Genomic DNA, 19,837 nt, shown 5'->3' with positions numbered 1-19,837 from the left:
TGTCAGGAGAACCCTTCAAATACTTTGGCCGACTGAAGGTGTACTTCTGTGGTTGGACACTAGCTCCAGCTTCTTTCTGACCATATGCTTCCCTTTCTTGATCATAATCACCCATTTTTCCACTAGCCGTTCAAGCCAACAATGACTCTCAGCCGAGACCCGAGGGACCATCAGCAGCAAGAATGTCCCCCTCACCTGGATGCTGGCCCACAGGACAGCACTGGTGTTGCTGGAGATGAGATAAACACATGTTGCTGCTGCTGTGGAAGGCTTTCCAAGAAGTTTTCACGTATCTCCATGCTCACCTAGTCTAATAATTGCAATATTGTGTAACCATGCATAAAGTAGCTTCACACTGACATTACCTTGGCAGTTTGTCTGGCAAAACATCACTTTTTCTGCAGACGTGGCAGTGAAAGACTGCTGCCAGTCTGGCCTTGGTAGAAGATGTATGAGACTATGAAATATTGGGCTGAATGCACAGCAGCCACTCACCAGTACTAAAACTGCTTGAAACTAGTAGGAAAAGAGTTTGACACAGAGAAAAATACTTTTACAGAGCAGTTTCTGGAGCTTGTTTTCACACTCGGTTATGAAGGAGGACAGCATCAGGGAGTTTAAAAGGTGATGATACAAATTAATGAGTAATGGGTTCATAAACATATATTCTAGGGAGCAGTCAGGGACATGACCTCTATTGTCACTAGTAAAACAGTAATGGAAGTTGGGATGCTATGAGGGGAATGGACTGCAGAAATTGGCCAAAGTCGTGTGCCCTCCCTATTCAGATCCCAGCAACCTTCCCTGGGGAGATTTGCAATTTGATAGCTGCTCTGCAAGGGAAAAGCAGAACCATTGCAACAGGCTGTCGCAGTCAACCCTCTCAGGGAGGACACAAAGCAAGGAGCGACGGCCTTGGTCTGCCACCCATGTGTGCCCACTGGGGAAGAGCTGACCTGCCGCGGCTCGGATACCGACGGTACTCGAGGCTTTGGGCGTGAAAGCTGCCTCCGAGCGGAGGAAATGCAGCCGAGCTGAGAGCAGCGTAAGAACAGAGATACACACAGAGGCGAAATGAGGAGTTATATACTTCATTGCGGATATTCAGGGATGATCTTGGGTCCAATTTAATCTCACTTCAGTGTTAAAACGTATTCCCGCGCAGCGAGGAAGCTTGCTCCAAGGCTGGTTTGCATGATGCGCTGAGCAAGCACTGGGCCAAGATAGAGGAACAAACCCCCTGCCATTCCGCAGTGCACATCTGGATAACATCACCATGCTAACACTAATCTACTGCAGAAGAGTCAAAATGCAGAATTTAGCAGTTGGATGAGCTTAGCAGCTTTCTTCAGCTTTTCTCCTGAGCTGCCTTCCCCCTGCATTTCCCCAGCACTCCCATGTGCACGGGGGTTTACGTTCCCAGCCTCTGTGTTCAGAGGCCAATTTCCATCTTGTTTCGAGGCTCCCAAAGAGATTCTGCCCTTGCCATGGGTCTGAGACAACGCGTCTGTAACCTCCGTGGGAAGTCCCTGAGGCTGTTGAGACATTTCGTTGTCAGCTAGGAACTTTAATTTTTAAGAAAGATCACTCTGTGGCTCCGTCTTCATTCACATAACTCTCACTATCATATCCTTTTTTTTTTAAATCCTTCCTTGTTTTCTATTCTCAGGTTTTTCTTCTTTCTTGGTTCACGTGTAACTTACTTCTATATGTATAGCCTCTTCATTCAGGGATATTGCAGTACTTTATCAAAAAGAGGCAGTTTCTCTTCCTAACCTTCCAGCAAGCAGAGCATGTGAGTGTGTTACCCAGTAAAATAAATAATCGGATTTTTTGTTGCAGAGCAGCAGCAGAACAAACTAGCCGTTGCAGTCTCTCTATCTGTATCTGACGTTTCTCCAACATCACCTCCTCATCCCGAGGCATCTGAGTGCCCAGCATCCTTTTGAACAGCAAAGATAACTCCTTTTCCCATCTGAGCTATCCACCTAGGCAGATCTATATTGCTTATTCTCCACAAGCAATGCTGACAACGTCCGCAGACCCGAACAGTTCACCAAGGTGCCCTGGTGTGCAGGGGACCAGAAAACTTCTTATTCCCTGTTACAAGACCAAGGTGATCCAAGTCTGATGGAATCTCTGATTTCAGTTTTAACAACCACCTTCAAAATCCTGAATTTTTTAGACAAAAAAAATTTTGATGGATGGAACAATCAAGTATTTGAAATTAAAAGTCTGAAGCAACAGTATCTGTCCAATGTAAAATATATCACCTTTTTTCCCTTTCCTTCTGTGTGCATCAAGAAATCCCCTGCTTACACTCACTTTTAAAGTGCATTTTAAGTAATTTTTTCAGGGAAACGAAGAAAGCATTACATGTTCGCTCAGGGACCCTGGGGTTATCTCTGCTCTTCTTGTAGCCGAACGCTGATTCACTCCTGAAGGACTCGAGGACTAAGACGCAGCTCCAGCATGAGACGGTTACACACGGGTGCCTCTGCGGAGGTGTCTCCTTCTGCTGGTGGTGGGTGTCTCTCGGGAAGGGTCCCCATCTGCATGGGGTGACCCCAGCAGCCAGTGGCGATCCAGGGCTCAGCTTGGTTGCCCCCCCTTTGGTGCTGAGTCCCACTCAAGATGTCCTCAGCATCCGCCTGGCTGGGCAGCTGTGACACAGGTCCTGTACGCTGACCCCGTAGCCCCATACACAGCATGGCCACTGCTGGCCACAGGCTTTGTGCTGAGTTTGCAAGGTCTCAGGACTGAGGCGTGCCAGGTTTGCTCTCTTTGAACTTGTCCTGACCTGCCTGGAGCTCTGTTTTTACCAGATTTATCAGTAATGGCAGTTTTTATTCTGACTGTGGCTATGGCTTTTTTGCTTACCATTGTATAGTGCAACCATAGTTTCAGTTTTATGCAGATAGTAGCAAAAAGCAGCTATTCTGTGCTGAATACGATATTTATGACTTCAACATAATGGGGTAGTGCTGAGAAATAGGCGTCTGGCAGGATGGCAGGGGCCTTGAGAAGTGGCAACACGGGATGCGACACAGAGGAGCGCAGGCATGAGGTGATAAGAGATGGGGCACAGGCTGGTACTGGAGACCTCATGGCTATGAACAACTCAGGAATGGTCAGTTAAAGAAGTGCAAGCTTGGAGCTGGACAAGAATGGTTTTGGGGTGACAAAGAGAGCAAAGAACAAGTATCTAACATGCATAAAATGCACCGTACTTAGGAAATCTGCATGTATCATGGACTTGCAGACCAATGAAGAGAAAACAAGGTGTAAAAGCATGTTGTCAAACATAAAAAAGACACAAATGGACACTAGAGTGAGGAAGAAGTAGCCATGAACATCCATATCATACTCCCTGGGAAGGACTCCAGATTTTGACGATTTGATGTAACATCCACCACCACGACCAAACTAAAGTCACTAACCTTAGGACCCAGAGGAACAGTGAAAGGGTGAGCATGACCGCAGGGAAGAGGTAGAAATTGGGAAGTGTGAGTATAACATTTTGAATTTATTATTACTACTACTACTACTACTTTTTCTGTAGGGAAATACCAATTTCTTTCTTTTTTTCTGTAATAACTGGATCTGGACTAACAATGATTCTTGTATTAGCCTGTTTTCAATTACACTAACAATTAATTCTTGGCTTTATACATAAAGTGCTTTTTGCCTGTAAATGAGATTCTGATCATAACAACACACACGGCCCTTTGTGGCAGTGGCAGTGGGAAGCCACGTGGGACACCGTCAGGCATCTCCAATGAGATCTGTGATCTCCAGTGGCACTAAGCAACGATCCGTAGGCAAGTGCATTGAGCCCCCGGCTAATGCAGACCCTGGGGTGCCCAGAGGCACTCCGCACACCCTAAAGCTGTTACCCAGCAGCTGCTCACCCAAATCTGACCCCAGGGAAGAAGTATCCAATGCAATTTGATGCCAGACCCTGGAGACAGTTTGCACAAGGCAAATCAGCTGGATGGAGCAAATGCGGGTGCAGCCACCCACCCACCCATCCCATTAAGTATGAGGATATGGGCAGGACTACAGTGAGAGGGAGAGAGTTTCCCCATTTTCTCCACTGTCACATGTACAAGTACCCTCTGCAAGGACAAGGTCTACACGTTCACATGGGACACCTTAAAAGGCTTTCTGGAGAGACCAAGGGATCTGCACAGCCATGAATGTGGTACCTGTGTGGGAAAAGGTCGCGGAAAATGTCATAAAGGTCTGAATCCATAAGCAGATGGATAAGTATGCCATATGGCTCTTCTAACATGCAGACAAGACTCCCTAACATATTGCAAGTCTTCCAAGGGCTGGAAAGGATTCTGGCTTGGGGAGATCCAGGTGATAGAGTCTACCTGGATTCCCAAGGGCTCGGAGCAAGGTCCCCACCAAAGGTCATCAAATAAGCAGCCATGAAATGAGAGTAAAGTTCCACACACCACTGAATAATTGAATCATAAAATAAAGGTGCATGGCTATCCTTTGCAGTGAACCCCTAAAGGAACCTGTACTGGGATTTCCACTTTTCAACCAATTTTGTCTGGGAAAGGGAGGGGAACAGCAAGGCAACCAAGTTTCTGATGATATTAAATTACTCCAGGAACAGGAGAACCAGCTGCGAAAAACTGCAGAAGACGCTGATAAGACTGAGTCACTGAACAATAAAACAACAGATAAAAGAAAAAGCAGTTGAGATAAACATACAGTGATGCACCTGGGGAAAAAATGGAACACTTCAGATGATAGAAAATGACAGGCTGGTGGCTAACAATTATCTCTCAGGAACAAGCTGTCACAGTTATGATAGTGTTACGACAACACAGTTCAGTGATCAGCAGTTCCAAAAACAAACTAGATACTAGAAATTCCTAGGCAAGGACCAGAAAACAAGGCCAGGACATCGTTGTGCATCTGAAATACTGCTGCAGTCCTGATGCCTCGGGAGCAAAACACTTGCCGCGGGAAATGAGTGAGCAGACCGTGGCTTCAGTTGGAAAGAGGCAACGGAGGGGAGATATAACAGAGGTGGCAAAGGCTCAAAGATGGGTGGGGGAAGATCTGCTCGTTGTCACTTCCAGTACGAGAGCTAGAAGCATGAGAAATTAAAACAGCACGCGTCTGGTTCAGAACGAACATGCAGGGGTCATTTTTCATGCAGCGTGCCGTTAGACTGTGGAAATCACTACAGCAGGGTCTCCTAGAGCCTAAAGTGTTCATGCATTAAATTTAGGAAGATGAACTCCTTAGGCAAGTGAGTTAATCACCAAGACATCAGTGAAGTGATTGAAGAAAAGAGCAAAGCAGCCCCAAAACCTGTGCTGTTCCAGGGGGAAGACTCTGCCCCTTTGCTGAGTGTGACGGCTTTCCCAGGGGTCCTGTGAGCAAACCCTAGCTTTTAGCTTCAATTATTCTTCTCAGTCTTTTGCAACAAGGTGCACTGTTTCCCCTCATCAGCTAGCATTTATTTTTTGTGTTGGGAGTTATTATTCTTCCTTCTGAGACAATAGCACTCATTCCTATATGTAATTTTTTTGTGATGAGCATTAGACCTTTTGTATTTATTCTTGTGCATGGCAGAATCCTGGATCTGTCCCTCCTTGGCTTTTTTGTCTCATGCAATAGTGCAAGTCAAAACTGCCTGGTGTAAGGCAAGTAGAGGAAAAAGGTCTTGTTAGGAATAGCCAAGGCTGATAAGAGACCTGCCTTTTGAAAAAATCCACTGGATTGTTTCCCAGGCAAGAGGGTGTTGCTTGTGAAAGAGGCTGGACAAGCTGGTTGTCACCAAAACAACTGCTTCTAAGGTAACAAATGCTGTCAGAAGTTAAACCTCGTTAAACATATTAGGAAGGTCCTTTCAAGTGCCAGCACCTGTGTTAGAAGGCTTTCCTATTAAAGCTGACCCCAGGAAGTTGCTGTGCTGGGTGTTTTTAAGGTGTTACAGAGGGTTGAGAGGCTGTCTGGGCTGGTAAGGTTGATACCTGTTTTTTAGGGGGTTTTGTTGGTTATGTGTCTATAGTTATGATCCAAGTTAGCTACTTATTAGTCCTCAGATTTATGTGTCTGCTTCCTTAGTTCTGTAATTGCTGACTTTTGTGTTGTTTTATGCTATTTTAATGCTGTAAATGGTTTGTCTTGCTCCTGTGTTTTGCAAAAGAATTCTTAAAAGGTGACTGTTTTAGATCCTTATGCTGTATTGACAAGGAATGTGAGGGAGTACTGCAGTGGGCTTGTTTGGTTGGGTTTGGGGGTTTTTCTTCTTGTGGCTTTTTGGATTGTGGTTTTGTTGGGAGTTTTGGGGGGTTTGTTGGTTTTTTTTAGTAAATGACTACAGAAGTCCTATCAACTTCTAGGTAGGCAGAGGAGGCTAAGGCATGATTATGTGAAGTGTCTTTTATTGCTCAAGTCAGGTATCCTTTGGAGACCTCAGCTGTGGGTCTCCAAAGGCCCAGATGCAGATAAGCGAAAGAAAATGCCTTCCTCTTTTGAAAACAAGGTGGGCCTCCTGCAGCTCATGGTCCGCACAAGATGTCAGTGTGCTAGTGCATTTAACTACCTCCTCTGAACTGCTAACTAAAGAGATCCCTTAACTAGCCATGTCTAGCTGCAAAAAGTTCAGGAGCTGAAAGCTCTGCACTGCAATGGTGGGGTGGCTTAATGCAAAAGGACCCCTATTTGAATGGGTCTCACACAGCATCCCCTTTCCAAAAAGGGATGGTTTGAGGTTAACCATTGAACAGCCCAAGCACTAAAAGGGCTGTTTTTCTCTGATATGGTGCTGTCCAGAGGATAACGTGTGGCTGACCCCGCAGCCTTGCTTGGGGGGGGCTGCACTTGTGTCCTTGGTGCTGTGAGTCACTGATGGTCTGCTGGTGTGTCCTCAGGAGTGCTTGGACACCACAACACCTTGTTTGCTGCTTCCTGTGGCAAAGCCCTTCCTGTGCTGTCCCCTTTCTGTACAGCTCCATCACCTCCCAGCTCCCCAATCCGACTGGGCTGGCTGTGGGGATGGGAGTGGGGCAGGCGCTGCTCGTGCTGTTGGCTGCCTACATGGTGATGCCCGCGAAGGACCCGTTGCTGAACATCTGTATGGATGCTAAACACCACAAAACCAAGCCTGGCCCAGAGGGGATGCTGCATGACCAGGTATGACTCTGCTGATGTGTTAAGTGGGATTGTCTGGGTCCCTGGTACCTCCCTCCCCAGGTGATACATGCACGTTTGTGCTTTGGGCTTAGCAACCACTTGCCTGAGGAAGAAAGCCTGTGCTGGGAATGAGGCCTGTTTGTTTGCTGCTTTCTTCCAGCAAATGGCTAGGGCAGATGCAGTGGTGTGAGGATTTCTGTTAGCTCAGTGTCATCCTGCTTTAACCAGGAGGTCTCACCTTCCCAAAGCTTAGGTACCCCAGATCAGAACAAGGTAAAGGATGGCAAGGAAAGCCACTCTTATCCACCCCCTCTCTTGGTATTAGAGATTCTTATTGCTAATCGAAGTGCTTTGCCCCCAGGTCAAAGCAGTGGTGGAGATGGTTGGTGGAGATGGTGCTAAGAGCAATCTGGGGTGCAAGAGAAGGGAGAAGGGTGCAAGAGAAAATCTTCCTGCTGCTGAAGGCTTCTTGCTGTAGGCTATGCAGGGAGCTGGCACCTGCAGCGTCCTCCGACTCCCCCGAGCTGCCGCCTGACCAGCCTGTCTCGTACTCTGTTGTAGTGTGCTCCCTGGAAGGACAACGCCTGCTGCACAGCCAACACCAGTTCAGAAGCCCACAAAGACCAATCCAACCTGTACAACTTCAACTGGAACCATTGTGGGCTGATGCCACCCAAGTGCAAGCGCCACTTCATCCAGGACACATGCTTGTATGAATGCTCACCCAACTTGGGGCCCTGGATTGACCAGGTAGGATCAGATCAGCTGCGATTAAGACAACAGGGCTTATGCTGGCCACATGACACATCATATGCTGGTCCCCCATACAGTATACCCCAGCATGTATGGGAGTGTGCTTTCCAGGGATACTGCAAACTTTCCTACTGGGTGGAAAGTTTCAAAGGACTTTGCTAGCCTCTGCTTAGGTAATCAGGCTGATGGAAGAATTGATTGTTGTCAAGGCATGTCTCTGCTGGAGCTGAAACTCTTCTGAGATCAGCTCTGGAGCCCAATGGAAGGGTCTGGCGGGGAATCTGGGATGTTGCAGATCCTGCCCCTTAACTTTCAAGGGCCACCAGCAGTGTGCATGGTCCTGTTCCCTTGCAGGCTGACAGCAGCTGGCGTCGGGAGAGGATTCTTCATGTGCCACTCTGCAAAGAGGACTGCGAGGAGTGGTGGGAGGACTGCAAGGACTATGTCACATGCAAAGAGAACTGGCACAAGGGCTGGAACTGGGCAACAGGTTGGTGGGCTGCATGGCACAAGCCTCCCCTCAGCCCTGCAGGCAAGCCCCTGGCAGTGTCACTGCTGCCTGCCTGGAACCAAGACCCCTAATTGCTCTCGCCGGTCTGTGAGGTTGTCAACTAGAAGGTGGCCAAGCCACCATCCATCTGCTAAGGTGCAGCAATGGGCTGTAGGCAGGTGGCCCGATCCCCCCAGGTGAAAGGACATGAGTGAAGTGTGCTAGCTCATGTTTTCTTTTGTGGTGCTCTCTGTCTTCAGGAACGAACCGCTGTCCTTGGGGCTCCATGTGCAGACCCTTCAGCCATGTCTTCCCCCGACCAAAAGACCTGTGCGAGAAAATCTGGTCCAACTCCTACAAATACACCACAGAGCACCGGGGCAGTGGACGCTGCATCCAGATGTGGTTTGACCCTGCCCAGGGAAACCCCAATGTGGTTGTGGCAAAGTACTATGCCTGGAAAAAGAGATCCTCCCCTGCTTGGATGGAAAAGGTGACTCCTGACACCGACAAAGCTGTGTGTGCTCTGCCATGGCCTGTCCTGGTGCTGCTGCTTCTGGTCCTTGTGGCACTCCCTGAGGGAGCTGGGCGATGTGGATCCCGTGGATGGGGGTCCCTGTGACTGCTCCCTGAAAGGACATGGCTTGGCCTGCTCCAGCTGCCCTACAAGAGGAGCTGGCATAGGTAACTTAGGTCTGTCTGTTCAAACTGGTCACACACCCCAATAAGTGCTTGGCATGAGTTATGTTGTTGGACCTCGATACCTGCCTCTACTTTCAGCTGCTGACAAAGGCAGTTATTTTCTTGCGATCCTAGGAAGGGCAATGCTATCTTTGCTCTGATGTAGAAACTCCTTCACATCTGTTCCCACCTCAGGGCTGAGTGCTGGGTTGGCAGTGCTTGTTCAAGGTCCTTGGCTGAGCTCTGGTGTCTGGTCCTTCAGGCTGCTCTGTCTCCCTGAAGGGTGGGGATGGTAATAAAATATTCCTCTGAATCATCAGCCTTGCTGTACTGAAGTTGAGTACTGTTGAGGAGGTAGAAGTCCTCTGGGGGTGGAACAAGGCTGCTGGTCTGGACTTGGGTGGTGGTGGGTGTGGGGATCTCTACACGTAGAAGTCTGCCTGGGGGGTAGGAAAGATATGGCTTCCTGGGTCAGTGTGGATCTCCTGGGCACCGACAGCTCCTTAGCTGCTCTGCTTTGCTGGAGAAGGTGCAGAGTTGCCTGCATGTCCACACCGGGACTCCTGCAGCAGACACAGCTGGCCAGAAGAAGTGCCTGCAGTGTCTCCTCCCTAGTCACAGCCCCTCTTCTGTGCTTCTTCCTCTTCCCTCTGAGCCAGGTCTCTCAATGCCAGGTGCAGTAGTGGTCTGACCTGGGTTGCTGGAGCTAAAAGCAAATGGCTGGTGCAAGCAGCACCTGCTTTCCCAGCCCAGCAAGGGCCTCTGAGGAGCATCTTAGCAGAACTGTCCTTGTCCTGTAGCTCTCCTTTGTATGTGGAAAGGTCCCTCTCCTTCGCTACAGCTGTGCAGTTCAGGTTGACTGGTACAGCTTTCCTCCTCCTGCTTATGACCTGGTTTTGGCTGTGTACCTGTGTTGCTTCAAAACTTTCTCTTCCCCTGGGGGCAATGGTTCACAGCCTCCCACATGGGCCTTGCAGACGTCATAAGTAGCTGTGCAAAGGCTCACTGCTGTGCTTGGGGTTTTTTTTTCTTCCTCAGAAGTGAGAACAAGCCTGTGGCAAAACTTCAGCAACTTTTGAAAGGAATGGCAAAGGGGAGGGCAATGGGGAAATGCACAGGGCTGCTCAGGTTAGGCAAAGTCCACAGCTGTCCAGTCTGCAGAGATTTATAGTACTTCAGATACTTCAAGGAGTCTTTAGATCAAAGCAGCTGTTCCCAGAGGTTTCTCTGGCTTACTGGATTTTTAAAGTGCTTCTAATGATACAGCCTCTATTGTAGATGGTTACTTATTCCTTGCCTTTATATGAAACACAGAAGCACTTTTTTTTTCCCTCTCTAACTTCAATGTGTTGTCTGCAAAAGCTGAAGCTGTCCTGACCCCAGCTAAATTCAAAAATGTCTTCTAGTCTATGTGTAGGGTATGGGTTTGCCTTGCCTGACCCAGCTAGGGATGCAGGAGAGGAAGCACCTGGAGCTGATTCCTTTGATGGTGATCTCCATAAAGGACAAAAATAAAACAGCTCTAGAGGCAAGGCTGCTTGAGTTTAAGGAAAATCCCATTCAGGCAGCTCCCACTGTCCACAGGCTTGTTGTCTAGGCAGGTTCTGCTTGGCTCTGCCACTGTGTCTAAATAATGCCTGGGTACTTGTCTCTTAGAAGCATGCTGGGATCCCCTTTGGGGCTGGTGTGAAGTCCTCCCATCCCACACCAGTGTGACAACCCTGCCTGCAAGCCTGTCCATGGAGGGGAACCTGACCTAGCTGTTTCCAACCGCTGATAGTTCTGTCCTTTGACAGTTGCTTTGGGATTAGCTGCAAGCGATACTGCATCCAGCATCTCTTCTTTAGGAGAAACTTCTGGTTGTAGACACTTGCTCCCTGGTCACTTCACTGGCATTGCTGGGATGGAAGATAGTTGCAGCTTGCTCTCTATCCCATTTTCTTCTACTTATCCTCTGTCGCTTGTGGGGAACTGCACAACCCTGTTTATCACCAGGACTGACTTAAGCCTCCATGAGACCCTGTGTCAATTCCTATCTGTGCTGTCATGACTAGTTTGGGTTTGTCTCTAAAATACCAACAGTAATGAGTGTTTTGTGGTTTGATACCAGGCAGGTTAGTCTTGATACTTGGCTTGCTCAGTCTTTCTCAACTCATTCTTTCTCCTTCATGGAGTCCTCTGTGCTTCCAGCCATGACCTTTGATCACTATGTGGCCACTGGCTGAGATAATCCTCCACGATAGGCAGGATCAGGCCGGTGTCCTAGGCTGGTCCAGGTATCTCATCAAGCATTCCACCACTTCTTTGTGGTGGAATTAAGGTTAACATTATTGCCTGCATCAGGACCTGATCAAGCTGGTGTATGCAGACATCACGTTCAGTAACTGGTATGGCTTTGCCATAGCCGTTCCCTTTCTGACTCTTGACCTCATTTTCATGCCATATATTGCTAGGGCCATTCTGAGCATCGCAACCCGGAGGGAACACCTCAAGCTTTGAACAACTGCCTGTCCCGTATCCTGGCAGTCCTGATGCTGGTTGTCTTGTCCATGGTTCACCAGTATGGCAAGCATGCTTCCCCCTCTCATTCCCATCATCATGGACAACGTCTACCTCCTGGTCCCCCCCATGCTGAACTCCATCATCTACAGCATAAAAACTAAACAGACGCACAGGATCTGCCTCTCAGTGGCAGCTCTGCCTCAGACAGAGACAGCAATGTCTGACCGAGAGAGTAGTCGAGGGGATGGGGTGACTGCAGGCTAGAGGCAGCTCGCCTGTGTCACTGCTTTAGCCGTTCCTTGCATTGGGGATAATTTGGATGGGGACGTCTTCAGTTATCATGTGGTATCTGTTGGGCTATAGTGATTTGGATCACCCTGGATACTGTGGGCATGCTGGGCTGACAATTCTAAAACCCTCTGAAAATATCCTGGGTAATGTTATTGTGTGGGTTGGGGGTCAGGAGGGGGTTCAGCTGTGTTGTGGGTCTCCTTAATCACACTGCAGAGAGGACTGGGACTTGCATCTCCTTCCTACTCCACAGCCCTTCAGGGTCTCCTTAGAAGAGCCTATAAATACCTCCAGGTCTGCTCAGGCAGCAGATCCTTCACTGTCAGCTCCCTGCCAGCCCCTCCATCAGGGACCCGCCGTCCTCGCAGGAGCAGGCCACCCGGACCATAAAGTCAAAGAATCGTGTAGCTTGGGAAGGGAGGTCTGGGGGCCTGTAGTCCAACACCCCACTCAAACCACAGTCCCTTGGAGTGAGATATTTAATATGTTAACATGTTTTAACAACATCTCTCATTTTTCCAGCACTGACACCTGTTTCAACAAAATCTATTCAGGTTCTTCACAAGTCATTGCCTTTAAAAGAATTTTAGAAGTCTGTTTTCATGCCCTCTCCTTTGCCAGCTCACCCGCTCTGTCTGGGCCATCCAAGGGTGAGTTGCACAGATTGCATGTGCATGGGGAGGTGGCAGGAGCACACTGGCCCCGTAGCTGCTGAACCGCAGCGTTCACAGGGTGGTAGCACCATGTCCCTCTGCTCAGCATGAAGCTGCTAACGAGGGTGATGTAAGCTCCTGGCTGGGCTCATGCCAAGCCAGACCATCACTTGGAGACCTGGCTCTGCTGCCTTGAAAGCACATGCAGGAGTCCTCCCTATGTCCCGTGCAGCCCCATGAGCTGTTGCCTGGTCCGTGGACCCAGCAATCTGCAGGCTGTTGGCAGGGGGGGTCTCAAGAGGGGCCGGGCAGGCTGCTGCAGGCTTGCCTATTGTTCACGACCTGGCTGGCCCATCGCCCAGGGCTGGCACGGGAATGCTGGGCTGCCCACGGGGCTTTCACAGAGCAGTTATAAGCAGCCGCGTGCTGGCAGACCAGTGAGGGGGGCTGGCAGTGACTCCCTCCCCTCTTTCCAAACCCTGCTCACCCGGCAGATCTTCGGGAAGGCGTGAGCTGCAAGGTGAAAGCACCAGGCTAGAAGAAGGAGCTCTTCCTACCGCACCTTCGTGCTGGATCCTGCTGCTCTGTCTTTTGGCACTCTCCTCACCACAGACAGGCTGCGTGAGCAAACGCTTGGAGGAGCTTGTCCCCACTTCGGATGTTTGTACTAATTTCTGTCATCAGCGGTGGTGTTCTTGTCGTCAGAGAGGTGGAGACTGTACATCTGCAGGGGTTTCAGGTACCTGCCGGCTCTGCGTGACTATAGCCAAGGCTGTGGGGTGTTGGCAACTCAAGCTTGCAATGTGCCCCCTCATTTTCTCGGAGGGGGACCTGATCTTGGAGACAGATTTCCAGTCCTGACTTCGCTTACAGGGAAGTCATCTTGCTATTCAGATGAGGACCCTGGAAATGTGCTCCTGAAACAGCTAAAAATTAGCTCTGCAATTCGAGGCTCAGCTTGTCAAACTTTAGGCTCCAGTCATGACCCTTTGCTGCTGTTGCTGCTGCTGCATCTTCAGACTGGGAATCTCCTCTTTTCCAAACAGCTCTTCTGGACCATGATTTCTTATACATGGTAAGGTAAATTGCCTGCACTAATCAGTGCCTTGGCCCAGGGCATGAGGAGCCCAGACTCCCCTCAATCTGAGAGCACAGCAGCATCACGCCACTTTCCTGTCTGCTCTTGCTGTGTCACAGGATGCTTCCAAGCTGGCTGCGGGTTTGTTTATTGTTTTCTATGGAGTTTTGAGCGCATGTACGTAACTGATTGCTGCAGCCTGAGGGGTCCTCGCTGTGGTTACATACAGCCAAGATCACCTGGAAGGAGGGCTCTGCGTTAGAGGTGGTTCCTGGGTCTGAGGAGCTAACGGCAAGAGCTGGAAAGCAGAGAGGGGACATCAGCCAGATGGGGGATGTTTGACTCCTTTTGCTCTCCAGTCTACAGAGAAGGTACCAGTAGAGTTGACAAGATACTGCTGTAGCTCTAGCTATGATGGTCTGCTACAAGTTCATAACATCTCTTTTTGTCCTCCTAATATAGAATAGAATATTTCAGTTGGAAAGGGGAGACCTTATCGCTCTCTACAACTACCTGAAAGGGGGTTGCAGAGAGGTGGGTGTTGGTCTCTTCTCCCAAGTGACTAGTGACAGGACTAGAGGAAATGGCCTCAAGTTGCGACAGGGGAGGTTCAGGCTAGACATTAGGAAAAAGTTCTTCACTGAGAGAGTGGTGAAACACTGGAATAGGCTGCCCAGGGAGGTGGTAGAGTCACCCTCCCTGGAGGTATTCAAGGAGCGTGTGGATGTGGCATTGTGGGATGTAGCTTGATGGACATGGTGCTGTGTGGTGTTGGGTGGGTTGTGGCTTGTTATTGTTGTTGTGTGGCGTGGGTTTTGTGGTTTGGTTTTTTTTTTTTTTTTTCCTTTTCTTTTGTGGGTTTTTTGATGTTGTGTGGTTTTTTTTCTTTTTTTTTTTTTTTTTTTTTTTTTCCCCCCCAGGTTGGACTCGATGATCTTACAGGTCTTTTCCAACCGTACTGATTCTGTGATTCTGTGTGATCATCTAGTCCAACTTCTATTCGTAGAAGAAAGGCATGCTTTGGGGCACACAAAGCTTTCTGCATGTCTCATAAAGAAGCCAGACGCTCGAACTGGGGACTAGAGGCAGAAGAAGGCTTGGAGGAGCCCAGTGCACAGCAAGACCCCATAGAGTTCTAAATGAGGAGCCCCAGCACAGCAGAGGTTTCCAGTCCTGAGCATCAACCTGCAGTTAAGCACTTGCATGCCAGGTGGCTGGCAGTGCCCTTTCAACTGCAAGGGCAGCTTGGAGACTGGGAATGCCACCAGCTTACATGTGGACATTTGTCGGTAGGGCTCTTGGTCAGAGAGATGCTGGAGGGTCTGGCTTCCGACCAAAGGAGCCCTCTTCTCACAGCCTACGTGCAAGGCACAGGGGGAAAACAACTTTCCGCTGAGCCCTCTGCCAGAGGACTCTATCCAGCACCCTGGGCGGTTGGCACAGAGAGGCCTGTTGCTCTGCCTGCCTCCGCAGCAAGTGCTGGCCAAAGCAGGGAGGATGAAGGAAGGGTCAGCTGCATTGGCAGGAAGCCCTGCGGGTGCTGCCAGGGCTCCCCAGGGACTCCAAGGGCTGCTCCGTGCTGCTGGATCAATGTGTAAAAGGGAACTTTTCTCACCCAATTATAGACCTACTGCCAAGATCGTAGTCTTCATCCAACTGCTTAGAGCAAGAAAACTGCAAGAGCTCTTTGGTGCCAATCAGTGAACTAGGGTTTTTGTAAAATTGTGATATGACACAGGTACGTTTTTCAAATCTCCCATATTTAGTATGTGCAGAACTATTTAATAAGCAGCAGACTCTCTCTGAAAACTACATTACAATTCTGCAGCTCATGTGATGCAGAGAAGGAGAACCCCAAAATGAGCTGCTTTATAGATGTCTTTTGTCTATGACCTTACCTTAAGATAACTGAACACCCATCTGCTGGGCTCTCCAGGACCTGAAGTTTGTGGTGTCTGGTCCATGTCCCTATTTGACATTTATGTTCTTTCAGCTTTGACTTCACATCTGTCACATTTACATGTGTTTGCCATGCCCTCTTAGACTTGCTACTTTGATTTTTTTGATATTCCCTTTTCACTGCAGGCCATCTCTGGTACATCATGGCTCTCAAGAAGTCCACCTCCACAGCAGTCACATTTATCCTTATGGGCATCTGAGAGCTGGAAACTGTCGGCATCTGGCTCTTTTCCCTTCACCTTCATTTGTGTTGTGTCGCTTCTGGGGAACATCACAATCCTGTTTGTTATCAGGACTGATCCAAGCCTCTATGAGTCCATGTACCAATTCCTCTCCATCCTAGCCAACATCAGTTTGGGTTTGTCTCTGTCTACAATACCAACCTTGATAAGAGTATTCTGGTTTGATGCCAGGCAGGTTAGTCTTGATGTTTGTTTTGCTCAAGCTTTTTTAATTCATTCATCCTCATTCATGAAGTCCTCTGTGCTTCTGGCCATGGCCTTTGATCATTATGTGGCCATCTGCTACCTGCTGAGATACTCCTGCATCCTCACCAGTGCCAGGATAGGCAGGATTGGGCTGGCTGCCCTGTGTAGATGTGCCTTACCAACAGTCCCCCCATTTGTGGTATTAAAAGGTTTGCCCTTCTGCCAGTCCCATGTGTCCTCCCATGCCTACTATCTGCATCAGGACTGATTGAGCTGGTGTGTGCAGCCATCATGTTCAATAACTGCTAGGGCTTCACTTTAGCCAGTCTCTTTCTGATGTTCATCCTCATCTTCATGTCATATATACTGATTGCTAGGGCCATTCTGAGCATCACATCCCAGAGGGAACATCTCAAGCTGCCTGTCCCATATCCTGGCAGTCCTGATGCCGGTTGTCTTGTCCATGGTTCACCAGTATGGCAAGCATGCTTCCCCTCTCATTCCCATCATCATGGACAACGTCTACCTCCTAGTCCCCCCCCATGCTGACCCCCATCATCTACAGCATAAAAACTAAACAGACGCACAGGATCTGCCTCTCAGTGGCAGCTCTGCCTCAGACAGAGACAGCAACATCTGACCGAGGGAGTAGTCGAGGGGATGGGGTGACTGCAGGCTAGAGGCAGCTCGCCTGTATCACTGCTTTAGCCGTTCCTTGCATTGGGGATATTTTGGATGGGGACTTCTTCAGTTATCATGTGGTATCTGTTGGGCTATAGTGGTTTGTTGTGTCTGGTGAGCAGAGTCAACAATTCAACATTTTCACCTGAGCTGGGATCATTCATTGCATTCATTACCTGAAAGGGTGTTGTGGTGAGGTGTGTGTTGGTCTCTTCTCCCAAGTGACAAGTGATAGGACAAGAGGAAATGGCCTCAAGTTGTGCCAAGGGAGGTTTGGGTATTAGGAAAAATTACTTTACTGAGAGAGTGGTGAAGCACTGGAAGAGGCTGCTCAGGGAGGTGGTGGAGTCACCATCACTGGAGGTGTTCAAGGAACGTGTGGATGTGACACTACGGGATATGGTTTAGTGGGCATGCTGGTGTTGTGTTGATCGTTGGACTTGATGATCTTACAGGTCTTTTCCAACCTTAGTGATTTCTGTGATTCTGTACTATAGAAAGGTTTTGCTTTAGGAAGTTATTCTAGAAAGAGGCATCCTTAAAGAGAAGAGGCTGATTAGATCAGCTGTCCATTTCTTATCACAGTCTAAGTTCATCTGCTGAGCCCTGAGTTGAGCTAAAAGGTTAAAGGTTTCACCTTTGCTGTTCTCTGTATTTGTTTCTTGTGATAGACTTTGACTCTGCAATCATTCGTGCATTAATCCTAGCATGCTAAATATCACCATTCACTTGTTATTTCAATTATGCTGTTTTCAAAGAAAATCTCTTGAAGTCCAGAAATGGAGAGAATTGAAGAGAATTTTACAAATAGCAAAAACACCCAGCTGACAAAGGTTTAGCTCCTTAACTACTGGAAGACTCACCAGTCAAGATATTCAGGGAAATGCCAGTGCAGCAGAGATGTCAAAGGTTTGCCGTGGGTGAGGGGAAGATGAAAGGGCAGCAAGCACATCCACAGCAGTCTGAGCAGTGTGGGTGGGTGTCCCAGGGGGGCAGTGCTGCCGATGCCCCCCGGGCATCCTCCTGCAGTGGTGCTGTGCAGCGGGAGCAGAGTGCGGCAGGCGACGATCCTCTCACCTCCGACTGCAGATGAACCGCTGCTTCATCTGCCTGGGAGAGCCAAAGTGACCTGGGCTGGGGCAGATCTGGAAAAACCTGGCTCTGCAGGCCATTTTCTGGGGTGTGGAAGGAGAAAGTCAGTGAATCTGGCTGTGCTGGCAGTTGTGCTTTGGTTTGTGCAGCTTTCTGAAAGGATGTGATGATTGCTGGAGACCTTGCAGGACAACAAATTCTAAGGGTTGAATGTTTTCACCAATTTCTCCCAGATCTGATTGGTTTTCATCCCAGAAATGGTCGGGTTTAGTGCAGGTGGGAGCTGCACACACAGGTTGTCCAGGAAAATGTGAACAGGCTGAGGAACATTGTGCCCAAACCAATGGGTTGAGAAGGAGAAGGCGGCTGGTCTGCAAAAGACTGCTGTGACCCAGGTCGTTGGATGAGCAATGTTCTGGGAATGTTGTTAGAGCTGAGGATGAGACCGGCAGCACAGAGGGGATGATGCGCACAGTCTCGGGCAAGCTGTGCCCTGCAAGGATCACCAGGAGCGGAGCCGCAGTGGCAACCGGGACTGCGGCGTGCCGGAGCAGGAGCAGATGGAGAGCCAGAGGTGGGCAGCTGCAAGCAGAGAGGGAGAATTTGGTAGGAAGATGAAGAGAAACTGTTTGGTCTCAGCCCTGTCCCAAAATACCTTTCACCCCCCTGTAATATTTGACTTTTGTCAAGGGCTTATGGCTTTGCCCAAACAAGAGCTCTATAGACATGTACAGGAATATTACATTTCCCATGGTGTCCATGGTAATTATTTCAAGGAAAGAAGCAGTGCCACTGAACAGAACTACAACTTTTTAAAGGTCTTTATTCTGCAGGGGTTTAATTTGCTTTTTTTGTTTGCTTGTGTGTTTTTTGTAGTTGAAAGCACTGGACTTCAGCAAAGTGGACTTGGTAAAACTGAGATAGCAATATCTCATGATGAAAATATCTAGGAGAATATTTTTCAGGAAGCTATGTAGTTCATTAAAGATGCGATAAAAAGAGCTTTTTTTTTCAAAACCCATCAGTAGAATGAATAAACAAGAAGGGCATTAAAAATCTTCATGCATAAATCACCACCTTTGCAGTGATCCTTAGCATGAGAAAAAAACATGAGCTTTTGAGCTTGGTCAAACTAGTAATGATTTACAGAACGAAATCGCAAGAGCATATAAAGCAAAAACAGAAAGGAAAGGGAAGGCAAAAAGCAATTTGTGTTTAGTTAGACACATAGACTAATCTAAGAATTGCTTTGTCATTCAAATGCCAGGGAAGCATATTGAATGATGAATGATATGAACATGCATGACATTTATTATTTTTTTAAATTATAAATTACTTTTCCCTGAAATTGTCTGACATCATCAACAAAGTAAGAAATCAGGGAAACAGGGGAAAAAAAAGTTTAAAAGTTAATAGAAAAAATGGCTTTAAATTACAAGGGCAGTGTAAGGGCAGGGTGACGTTCCCCTTAGAGTACTTAGAGAGCGGGCAGGAGCAGTCCAAAGGTTGTTGGCAGGTATCTTTGAGAATGGACAGAAGATAAATGAGAAAGAAAACCAGACTGGAAGAAGGTAACCCTAGGGCCTGACTTCAGAAAGGTGGAAAAGGGTAAAGAAGTGATAGGGAATTAGAAACCAGTAAGATTAACATGTATTTCCTCAAAAATACTGAAACAGACAAACCAAATATTTACGGAGCACGCATGGCATATAAAGGAAATAAGTAGCAGTGACCATGAATTTCTTAGGAACGAATTGTGACAAAGCAATCTAATTTTTCCTTTAGATAGGGTAACATGCCTTGCTTACAGGGAAGAAACAGAAAATTAAGTCTGCCTTGACTGTAATTATGCTTTTGACACATTTCACATAACGTGTTCAGAAACAAGAAAGGGGAGAATGATCTAAATGAAACTACCACAAAGTGAAGGCAAAACTCATCGGAAAAAAGACTTTTTCAAAGAAAAGTGGTCGATTATTCATTGTCAAAGATGAAGCAAACAGGGATTTGAAGGAAGCTGTCTTATTTCTGCAGTTATTCTCTTTTTTCATTAATGAGCTTT

The 19,837-nt window shown here is 48.1% G+C and overlaps 2 protein-coding genes and 1 pseudogene across 2 annotated transcripts; all 3 read left to right on the top strand.

Moving 5' to 3' along the window:
- Positions 1–7,020: 7,020 nt before the first annotated feature.
- Positions 7,021–9,043, top strand: LOC104264162 (folate receptor gamma). The gene is given in 5 exon segments (XM_009821109.2): positions 7,021–7,167; positions 7,729–7,917; positions 8,275–8,410; positions 8,671–9,006; positions 9,009–9,043. Coding segments are annotated over 5 exon segments (834 nt in total). The 5' UTR covers positions 7,021–7,029.
- A 2,132-nt stretch (positions 9,044–11,175) lies between these two features.
- On the top strand, positions 11,176–11,857 carry LOC132317786 (olfactory receptor 51Q1-like; annotated as a pseudogene).
- A 3,487-nt stretch (positions 11,858–15,344) lies between these two features.
- Positions 15,345–16,682, top strand: LOC104264161 (olfactory receptor 51Q1-like). Its single transcript, XM_009821108.2, is given in 5 exon segments — positions 15,345–15,353; positions 15,701–16,265; positions 16,268–16,418; positions 16,420–16,534; positions 16,536–16,682. Coding segments are annotated over 5 exon segments (987 nt in total).
- The last annotated feature ends 3,155 nt before the right edge of the window (positions 16,683–19,837 follow it).

Source organism: Gavia stellata, chromosome 1 (genome assembly GCF_030936135.1).
Source record: "Gavia stellata isolate bGavSte3 chromosome 1, bGavSte3.hap2, whole genome shotgun sequence".
Lineage (NCBI taxonomy): Eukaryota > Metazoa > Chordata > Aves > Gaviiformes > Gaviidae > Gavia > Gavia stellata.
The sequence above is the reverse complement of the archived record's forward strand: the minus strand, read 5'-3'. Positions and strand labels throughout refer to the sequence as shown.